This window comes from Brachycentrus maculatus, unplaced genomic scaffold (assembly GCF_059751285.1).
Source record: "Brachycentrus maculatus isolate JH-2025_06_01 unplaced genomic scaffold, ASM5975128v1 h1tg000370l, whole genome shotgun sequence".
NCBI classification, from domain to species: domain Eukaryota; kingdom Metazoa; phylum Arthropoda; class Insecta; order Trichoptera; family Brachycentridae; genus Brachycentrus; species Brachycentrus maculatus.
Window position 1 is genome coordinate 664,437 of NW_028281119.1, and position 11,912 is coordinate 676,348.

At 30.4% G+C, this 11,912-nt stretch overlaps 1 protein-coding gene across 1 annotated transcript in view; it reads left to right on the forward strand.

The window, feature by feature from the left end:
* Positions 1 to 9,241, forward strand: part of LOC148303358 (uncharacterized) — a 41,028-nt gene extending 31,787 nt beyond the window's left edge. Inside the window, exons 2-3 of the mRNA XM_088270038.1 lie at positions 1,882 to 2,009; positions 7,283 to 9,241. Of these exons, the coding sequence (XP_088126164.1) occupies positions 1,896 to 2,009; positions 7,283 to 8,374 (1,206 nt within the window). The 5' untranslated portion in view covers positions 1,882 to 1,895 and the 3' untranslated portion in view covers positions 8,375 to 9,241. The remainder of the gene's footprint in view (positions 1 to 1,881; positions 2,010 to 7,282) is intronic.
* The last annotated feature ends 2,671 nt before the right edge of the window (positions 9,242 to 11,912 follow it).

The following is an 11,912-nucleotide window of genomic DNA, read 5'->3' on the forward strand; positions in this document are numbered from 1 at the left end:
TAATGTCTTTAATTTTTTTATATCTGTACGAAGGTTATTGAAGTAAGATATAACTACAATAACAAATGAATTATGGTATCTCATTTTTTACTAATAAACTTACTAGTTTTAGTATTTTGAAAAAAGTATGTAAATGTTGATATTAAAACCATAATTAAAAAAATACCTTATGTGCATCAATTGTCTGGCTTCAGAAAACTGAGTTAGAGTTAGAGTTTTCAGAATATACTGTCAACAATTTGGGACATCTTTCGATTTTATACGGGTATATGAGCCGGCAAGGGGTATCATTTCAAAAGCTTAAAAAACCTAAACTTAATTTCTTTATTTCGAAAAGGAAGTATATTTTATCATAATGCTTAACGGAGCAGCAATTCAAAATATATAGAAAAAGTTGATACAAAAACAATTTTTCTTGTAAAACAAACTACTGTTGAAGCATCAACACGTGTCATTAATCACTCACTCACATCCCAAAAAGTTGATAGTATTAATATTGATCGATAAAATACAGATGTGTAACCACTAAATTCCATTTGAGAAAAACACTTACAATATGTTTCAAAGTCTTATATTCATGTTCATAGGGACTACTAAAATATTTAAACCCAAAAATACAAGATCGAGGAGCTGATTAACTAAGAATATATTACAATTTGAGAGTTATCAATAATGTCTTATTCTGATACCTTATGTGCACCAATTATCTGGCTACAGAAAACTGAGTAAAAGACCGGATTGCAGAAAATTCTTTGGTGATTAACGAGAAGCTGATTAACTAAGAATATATTACAATTTGAGAGTTATCAACAACGTCTTATTCTGATATCTATCAGAATGAACGTAAAAAAAGATGTTTTAGACATAAGGCAGAAAATATGGTATTTAAAGACTAGTAGTTAGAATATACACACACATCAAAACTTACGAATAAATGTAAAGTATAAACATGGCAAAAGATAAAGACAAAGAACATATAAATACAGACTATAGACTAACACCATATACTAATATATTTTCAGACATTTTTAGCACCCAAAATATACAACGCCCTATACTCAAACTGAGAGATAATGAAATTTACTCCACAAAGTAAAAATTATGAATTTATTTTAGGCCTTACTCACGATATTAGAGTTCGTTCAATGTCCGGCTGCGCTGAGAGCCGGACGTCAGTTCAAGCCCGATATTTTTAGAATATATTTTGGATTTTTTTTTAGTTTTTAGAATATATACTTAAAAAAATATTTTTATATATTTATTTAACTCCTTACTTTTCAACTTTTTTTTTCAATTTCACATATTTATTTCTAAGAAAAACTAACTTTGTTAAATACAAAAACGTTTTAAATACAAGAGCATTAAGACAAAAATTAAAACGTTTTAAATACAAAAGCGTTAAGACAAAAATTAAATCACGTCAAATGTTATCTGGGTTCAAAGAAAATTATGCAGCGATTTATCGAATACTGGGCCTTAATTGATATGGGAAGAGTATTTACTCTTGCATTATATGTTATTATTTTATGAATGATGAATGATAACGAGACTGTTGCATTATATGTATTTTGAAATGTCCTAGTTTAAATGTGAATTATTTGTTTGGTACCTGTCTGAGATATATGAATGTAATAATTATTTATTGTCCATATTGCTAAACCGTTTAAAAATTATACAAAAAATTTTTTCGATACGTAAGAATTTCATATAAAAAAAATAACATGTTTAGTATGTTCGCCTATTTTTTTAATGTTAGTAAATATTGATAATCCCACTATAAAATTGTCGCGAAGTTGGATAATATAATTTGGATTTCACCGATCAATGCGATCATTACGATAAGTATGTTCAGGTGTTGTAAATAATGATGGATGTTTTCAGTGGTGCCCCTTGCGATGTGGCAGTTATTGATGACGTTGAGCTGGATAACTGTCACACTGTCGGATAATTTCTTCACCACATCGCCCACCTCCTGCCCCGCTGAGTGCATCTGCTTGTCACAATCGCAGGTAACACATCTGTTCATTTATTTCGAATCAATGATAACCTGAACTATTCAATATTTGAAACGAAAAATCGCAGGTAGCATATTTCTACATTTATTTCAAATCAATTATATCCTGCACTATTTAATATTTTAAATGAAAAATCGCTGGTTACATATTTTTACATTTATTTCGAATCAATGATACCCTGCACTATTCAATATTTGAAACAAAAATCGCAGGTAACACATTTCTTCATTTATTTCGAATCAATGATTTCCTGCACTATTCAATATTTGAAACGAAAAATCGCAGGTAACATATCTCTACATTTATTTCGAATCAATGATACCCTGCACTATTCAATATTTGAAACAAAAATCGCAGGTTACACATTTCTTCATTTATTTCGAATCAATGATTTCCTGCACTATTCAATATTTGAAACGAAAAATCGCAGGTCAAACATTTCTACATTTATTTCGAATCAATAATATCCTGCGCTATTCAATATTTGAAATGAAAAATCGCAGGTAAAATATTTCTACATTTATTTCGAATCAATGATATCCTGCACCATTCAATATTTTAAATTAAAAATCGCAGGTAACATTTATTTAGATTCAATAATATTCTCCACTATTCAATATTTGAAACGAATTTAGACCAACAAACTAAACAACTAGTTTTGAAACGAAATGAGCACAACTCGAAAATTTATCCATTAGTTTAAATATAGTAGAAAAAGACAGTTCATCATAGTTATCCCATGACGTCCCGGAAGATATCGAAAATATGAATAGGGATACTCGTCATAGTAAAGTTAAATCATAATATTTTTTTGTTGGAAAATTTTCACGAAAATACATGTTATACATATATTTTCTTGAAAACAAATACTTATACAAATACACTTCATTAGAGTTATTCTGTGACGTCCTACCTCGGCTGGCAAATGTTCCGTTACACCGCTCCTTTCTTTCTTAAAACGGCGTTTGAAATTAATGGTTTATCCTTACGAAACAAACTTTACACAAAGAAAAGTAATATCAGCAAAATAAAATCAAAACGTTAAAAAACAAAAGGATCCTTCGTTATGATTCCTTTCAGGAGTATTCCTTTGAGTTGATGAAACCTTACCCGAAACACGGTGTCTTTAATACGTATGTCGGTAGTAGGTATGTACATTTACATAATGACACTCATAATAATACCCTTTGTACATAATAAACCATAAAATAAAAATAAACAAGTAATACAACGCTTGACATTGTGTTGTTTCACATCCGGGAAATATTCATATAATATTCAAGATCAATGAATTGAAAGCTTCAAAGGGATGATTGATCCTTTGTTACGTTCCAATGTGTGAAAACGTAAGTACTTCAAATATCACTAATGTGCCCAATTTCAAAATACATTTGTATCAATTGATTTAAGTGCTTTGAGTACATTTAAATAGGTACTTGCGTTAATGAATTATTTGATTATCATCATTTATTATATTGTGAGTGAAAATTATTTGTGTTAATATAAATTTATTCTTAACAATAATCAATATGGTCCAAATCGAAGTAATTTTCTATAAGCAGCCATTATTAAAAGCTTTGGTTAGAGCAATTGAACATCGATAAATCATTTCAAAATTAATTTGATTTTGTCCCATTTTCCTTTGTTGAATCTGTCTGAATTTTTGCACTAGTGTAATTTGTTGGAATTTCATTTTTGATTTTTTTTAAATTAGTACCAGAGGAAGTAATTCTTTTTAACCAAAATTTTATACACGAAAATGTCAAACCATCGGTGATTTTACGAAACTATACTTCCATTGATTGGCGGTCGCTAGTTATAAACCATCAAATAAAAATTCATAAAAAAATAAAGCAATTTTTTTTTTGGATTTTTTAATACATATACATTTAATAAAAACTCATTATCTCTTGTCATTCAATATTGTAAAATCATAAGTTAAGCTATGTGTGTATGCAAATTATTAAGAAATCAATAGGTTATCAACATAATATGTATCAATACGAAATCAAGGTTATCTACCTAAGAAGATTTATGTCTCCTTAGAAGTTATACTCGAAAAATGTCGAAACCCAAAATAATGAAAAACCAAAAAAATATTGAAAAAATTAATTTAACTCAGTTATTTAAGAACGATTAAAAATAAAATTAAATTGAAAGATGTTATAGTAATGATAGGTAATTAAAAAATTATTTTTTTAAAGTATTTATATCAAATAAACTACGTAAGTTTCACAACATTTTGATTGTGTCCAAATACTCGTTCACAAAATCTGGATCACCTCCAATTACAGGAGTTATTTTCATATTATTTTTTTGACATCTCATCAAAGATGAAGATGATTGGTTCATATATAAAGAACTTCCAAGAATTTGAGTCATGTGGTTGTCAATAATGGGTGGAATTGGTGAATGTTACACGTGTGTAAAGTGATCACTTAAACCAGCCTATGACGGTCGTCATCCCCGTAAATGCCCGGACTTCCATATTCTTCTTCATCTTTGATGTGATGTCAATTTTTTTAAAAAATGAGTTCGACTTAATTTTCCTTACTTAGTTTTCCCAAGAAAGTTGTACACTTAATACAGAAGTTCTATTATAGGATGTAATAAAAACGTTTTCATGAATTTTATTGTACTTATTCAGAGCTATATTGTTTTCAAACAAATTACTCTGATGTATAAGCAAATGTATTGTATTCTCAAGAGCATTTAATATGAGGCATTGTATCCAGGAATTCGAATGTATTATGACATGGACGAAAACATAAACATAAAGTTGTATTTTATATATTTATGTGCACAAGTGTTTCGAACTTCACATTATTTTATATTTATTTTATTATAAAAGAAAAATCTCAAATGGGTGTTCACTTTCGAATGAAGGTTTTCAATTTAAAAAAAAATTAAAAGTGTAATATTTTTGTTTTTATTATTTACAAAAATAATTCAAATGTTAATATATTAGAATTGTGGAAAGTGTTTTTTAATACATTTTCAATATTTTTTATCATTGTGAACTAATTTGAACTAGGATACAATAATAATATGGTAATTTACAACGCGATCAAAATATCTCCGAGCTATAATACAGTTTTCATAGTTTAAAAAAAAGTGTATCTTGATTATAAACAGCGCAGTTTTCTGCTTATGCAATTTCTACCCCGTGGAGGGTGGCGAGAATTCATTGCAGGAGATAATATAATTTACGAGTTATACAACGTACGAATTTTGTAGCAGGTATGATATAATTAAACAAATTAATTGATCTACAACCATTATAATAATATAGGTGACTGAATGGATATTACATCACAGAGAGGAAATTAGTTTACGGCTGTCTGAAGTGACAAATGACAAATAATATAGCAAATACAGTTGTCGCGGTTGCAGTATAATTTGATTGGTTAACTGTTACGAAGGCATTTATGACTTCTTCAAAGATGCAAGGAATTAAAGACATCATTTAAAAAAAATTGTTGTGGAAAAATATAAGAAAAATCCAAATACACTAATGCGTAGTAGAAAAAAAATATATGTTTGAAATAATGAAAAACAATTAACTGCAATTAAACGAAAAACAATTTCAATCTTTAAAAAGGACTAAAAAGGTTCCTTTATAAGTGTTAAGTATGTATAAGATTTTTAAGACTTTTGCAAGCTAATTAATTTAATTTCAAGAAAAAAAGCTCTGGAGAGGCGACATCAAAATGTCAAATATATATATAAATTTTTAAATATCTATACGTATTTTTATTACATTTCTTTTCATTATACGATCCCGCAAATAACCTACCGCAACAGTTAATAACTCCAGAATTTAAAAAATAATTGTTTTGTTTAAAAAACCCTATGATTCTCAAAAAAACTCTGAACACAATGAAATTTAATTTAATTTAACAGTATCTCAATCTTGACATTTAAAAAACCACTCATATTCAGAGATAAATATTATACAGGGAAAATAAGAATGATATAAAAATAAAACCTCCTCTCTAACGACCCTTTATTTTATGTACCGATTTTAGACCAATCTGTCCTGAAGTTATTTCGAATCGAATGCACAAAAATATATATAGAATCCACTTATGGAGGGCTGGTGAATGTGACCGATTTAATGTTTTTACGCTATTTTGAATGGCGGTTGGCGGTCTATCGATTAAACTTAAGAATTTATCGCTGCGAATAAATTGTTCTTCCGTGCAGGTAAAGCTTAGCTCACGACTGCGCGTGTGTCAGCGACGTAAATCATCCAGAATTACTGTGATGATCGTTAATTTCAGTTAGAATATCAAATAACATAAACACAGAAAAAAATGTAACGCTAGATACATCCCTACAATCGAATCACGCACCTCGCTTTAGTTGTCTATTATTCTCGAGTATATATATATATATATATATATATATATATATATATATATATATATATATATATATATATATATATATATATATATATATATATATATATATATATATATATATAACCTATTTATTTATATATATATAACCTATTTCTATCCCATTTCTGTAGCCAAGGCCGTTAAGCCAAGCAAAATTCAAAACATAAAGGAGTTTTAGGGTAAAGCTACCCACTTGAAAAATTGATGGAGAAAGGTGCCAGAAAGCCAACGTATTACGGGAAGTGAAAACCTATTCCTCAATGGGATGAAACCAGATTCTTCTTAATTAGCAAATTTATCGACGTTTGTACCTTTTACATTAGAGTTGAAAATTAATATTTAGGATCGAAAGTATATTTCAAAATCGACAAAATTTTTTGCACTTAGATTTTAGAGAGATTAAAAAAAATAGTTAAAGTTAGTTAAAAAGGTCTCGGACGGACTTAAAGAAGAAGGATAAAAATACATACATATTTGAAATTCAAATGGTGTACATAAATTATGTTTTCCTGGGGATAAACTGTCCTGTAGTTCTAAAACCTAATCAATGCTAATTGCCCGTGCGTATTAATGAATCAATAAGCAATTGCCCTGCTAAATTGCTGATTGTTTGACATGCGGCAGGCGCAATAATTATAGTGAAAACATTGATCGAAAGTACACATGTCTATAAAATCATGATTTTCTCGCCTTACGATTTTTTTTATTATTTAAAATTCGTAAAATATAGTGAGTTTTGTAAAAAAAAAATTAAAATATTTGGAAATAGAACTGTGCAATTTATACTAACAACTACCTCGTGACCTCGCGTGGACCTTTATTCGAAACGAATAAATAATTATATTTTTCTTTTGTCTCCAGGTACTCTGCAACACTGGAGGACTGATAGAGATTCCACTCCAAACTCTACCTTCTACAGTGGAACACCTCTCTCTCACCAGAAATAACTTCAACGTCATCAGAAGTGACGCCTTCAACGGGTTGAAGCTGCTCCGCAAGATATCGCTCGATGGGAATAACATATCGGGCATTAAACCCTTTGCCTTTCGAGGATTACCCCGCCTTAAGGAATTGTCCATCCAATATACTCCACTGGCCACCCTCAACCAATTCGCCTTCGCTGGACTTCAGAACCTCTCATCCATCTTCCTCGGACACAACAAGATAACTCAAATAGAAGCGTACGCGTTCGCGGGAACGAATTACTTGAAGTCCATAATGCTTAACAACAATCCGATACAGAAGATAATGACAAACGCTTTCTCGGGACTAACAAACGTCGAGCATATTGGTTTTCCTTCCGGAATAAGGTCTATAGAGCCCGATGCGTTTTCTGGTTTAGATATGGTGGGTCTGATAAAGTTGGCGTTCATGGACTTGGCTTCTTTACGACCATACACTTTCAGAGGTATGACACATATACACACGCTTTCATTACAAGAATCGGATCTGGGAATCATAAGAATATCAGCCTTCGAAGGACTATCGTATGTGGATAATTTGAATATTCTGAACAACAAAATAGACGCTGTGCAAGAAATAAACATAGGTTACAACAATAGTGTGAGAGTATTTAGGTTACACGGTAATCACCTGCTCGAGATTCCCGCTCCTGGTGTGGTGGCCGTGGAAGGGGTGGAGATCCTCAGCGTGAGGGGTAATCACTTCCCTTGCGACTGTAGAATACATTCTCTCGTGGAGGGACCCTTGGGAAACGCCTCGTCTGGCGATTTCCTCACTACAAACTTCTGCATATCGCCTTTGGAAGTGCACGGACATGTTTTAGCAGACGTGAACATAGATGGAATAGGGAGATGTCACGAGCACGTAACCAAAGAAAATTTGGACTCCTCCAAAAACAACGTCATGAATAGAGCGACGGAAAATAAGTATTTATCAATTATTTGCGTAGTTTTTGCTGTAACTTTTCAAATCATGGACAGATGCTTGTGACAAACAATGTACGGTACGGTAGTTGACTCATAGAAATATATATGTGAAAAGTTAAATTATTAAATGGATTGATAATATAATCGTGATTCATAACCAAGTTTTCTATTGACGCTGTGTGTTTCCGAGTAAATAAATAGATAAATGTGCCAAAACTTTAGAAAATTGAGTCAAAATCAATCAAAAAGACTGCGGGAACAATAAATCATCCAATCTTGTGAAGATTAATGTCTTGACAGTTTGGAAGTACTTCTAAAATAATATATGAATTTTATTCATAACAGTTTTACGTAGCAGGCTCATCATACACAACATGAAGTATAGAACAACGTTGTATCTTTAAGAATGCCATTTCTTGTATACGATTATTTTAGGAAACATTGTTTGATATTATATAAAGGATTCGTTGTGTTGACTATTTTTGCTTCTAGTTGTAAAGTATTTAAATTAATTTATTGTAAATATCATTATATAGGATACTCTGTAAACATTGAATTATCTTGAAACGTTATATTATGTAAAAAAGTCAATTTATACGAGAGCATTAAAAACAATTATCCATGTTACTTATTGGAGTTTACAAGTTTGTACATATCATTTTTGGTTATCTTGTAAAATTTATTGTTAAAAATATCCTCGATCCGCTTTTCAAAATCAAATAATGATGTTGGGTACTGCATAATCATTCTAAACACATCGGTGTTTTCCTTCAATGTAAATACAATAAAATAATCAATAAATGTGTAAATTAAAAGCAAATTGTCACATCATGTGTTACATAAATTTGGATTGTAAACGAAAAATCTTCACTGGACATGTTGAAATTAACGAAACTGAAAAATGTTTTATTATTAAAGAATAATGAACTCTTAACAGGCTTTCATTTCGTGTTTTACCTAAAAATTAGTTGTTAAAAGTGTTAAAGTGTAGCGAAACGTCTCGGAATCAGCGAATATAGAACAAAGCAGGCAATGGAGAAGAAAACGCGGCAAGAACAAGGGTAAATAGCTTTATAAATTTGATCCCCGAAAATAATGAAGCCATTACGAGGTAACATTAAACCTATCTCCAAGATTACTGTATTTATAATAACCAACCCCTTTTGTGAGATAAGGCATACATTTCTGCCGATATTTCGGAATATTGAAAAAAGAAAATCTTAATCTTATCCAGGAAACGGTCCCGTTATTATAAAATACAAAACATCCCCATATTTATGAAAACCGTTATATTTTATAAGAAATATAATACGTCTACGATAAGTAATCGAGGAAGTGGTTGGATTGTTTTTGTTTGTTTGTTGTTACTCCGTTGTGTGTAAATACTTTTAATAGCCAACGTTTCATCCACTATTTTAACAACTTTAAAAAAATAAGATAAATATTTCCGTTTTTTTTTTAAATTTTATTTACGAAAAAACTTTAATTTCATACTATTTCTGTGAGCCTAAGCGACTCATTATTAAAAATAGGTAACAAATTGTGGCAAAGAGGGTTCGAACCCAGAAACTCGGACTCAAGAGCCCGCGACACTATCTATGGTACCTATGGTACGAGCGAAATAAATTCTTTGAAATTTAATAAAAGGACGATAAAAACACTATGAAACCAAATCAATCAGAACTGACAAAAAACCTATCTTATAATTTAAGAACACTCAGGAAATAGATTGGCTGAAAAATTTTTCACAATAACCAGTTTATAAGGTGAAGAAAATTTTTCTCATTGTGAAATCAGTTGTTTCCTCAAAAAGGTTGAAAATTTAATGAAATCTGAGAATATTTTTTTATAAACGTAACACGACGTAAATTAAATGTTTCTAGAAATATTATTCCACATTTTTCATTTTATATTCGTTCCTCGCTCGGTCCACAGAATTCGGGTAATAATTTCCGACGAATAACTCGCAAACAACAAAATGAATTACCATTAATCTTCAATAAAAATATTTTCATAAACTTACAAGAGTTGTTCGAGGAATTCTGTATCCTTTTCAACATTAGTATCCAAGGAATAAAAAATAATGTGAAAATTAACGAAAAAAATACTGAAGCCTTCTTGCAAAGTGTCACTCGTTAAATAGGAAATTGATCTTCTTCTGAAATTCAACTATCCAACTATTTTATTGATGTTTATCTATCTAATATACGTATATGGTAATGTAAACTATATTCATGTACAAATAGGTTTATACGTATGAATACGCTACGTTTATTTCATGCAGGTATGTATGTAGATATATTCTACCTCTGACAGAATAACAAGGGAAATATATATTATTCACTATATTATAACGAATACGCCTGAAAAAATGGGTAAAAGAAAATACATGTATCTCGGCATCAGATTTTTTGAAACAAAATTTATTGTAGTTGCGTGTAAAATATTTAAAAAATATATTTCACAGCTTAGTTCAAGGAACAAAAATGAAGGTCACGCATAACTAGTCACGGCTTCCATAATAGTGATTCTTTAAATCTGATTCCATGTAAAATTAGCAATAAGATTCTTATGGTCTATCCAAACTTACACGAAAATTATGATTAAAAGGATATGTGTAGTGATTTAAAGTGGTGGTAAAAAAGGTCCGATATTGGTATCTATAAGTTGAGAGAGTATTGTTTTTGTTTTCGTGAGTACCTAGGTGCAATATTACCTCTTTCTCCAGCTTAACGCTTGAAGACCAACACCCTATTGATGTAATTTTTTCTTAGAAAAATCAGACACAGATTTCTAGGTCAACCCTTAAATAAAAATCTAAATAAATACATTTACCATATATTTTCATAGTGTTATTCGGACATCTTTCTCGATGTTTTGGTTAGTAAAATGACCAGAGTGATGTTATTGTCGAACTTCCTAGAAGATTAGATTTTTGTGCAGGTCTGATATTTTATTGTTAGAATTTTGTAAAAAAACGATATTTTTAGAAAATTTCAATGTTTCACCACGAAATGTCAGTCACGAAATCTAAATCTTCTAAAAAATTACACCAGCAACGAGGTTATTGATATTTTCTTTTCATAAAAAAGATAGTAAATTAACAAAAGTTGTGTTATAAAGTCACATTAATTGGTATGTAAAAATTATGAGGCGTTTTTATTTTAAGTGAGCGTAATGCGATTTCCTAGCGTGAGAATTCGAATATTATTAAATTTATCACTCCTTTAGTACACATTATACGTGAATGTATGCACGAGAATCTAATTTGAAATATCACGAATGGGAGAAATATTTCACCTACGGCTAACATTCCGTAGCAACCAACTAATGAATGCAAAGATTCATTATGGCGGGAATATATTTCTGCTTTCATTAGCAATGCAGGCGAACATAAAATGGCCACCTTTGCGTTTGCCATTTAATGACAAAACGGAAGCAGAATCGTTTTCTGGTTTACCGCGGCTAATTGTGACAGATGGGCCGGCCGATACAGGGTGGTCAGTTTGTAGGATTAACTCGCTACGTTTGCGAGAAAAATAGTCTAATTTCGCGAACAGCGTACATATGTTGCCAAACAATGAAAATAATAATATTTTCAA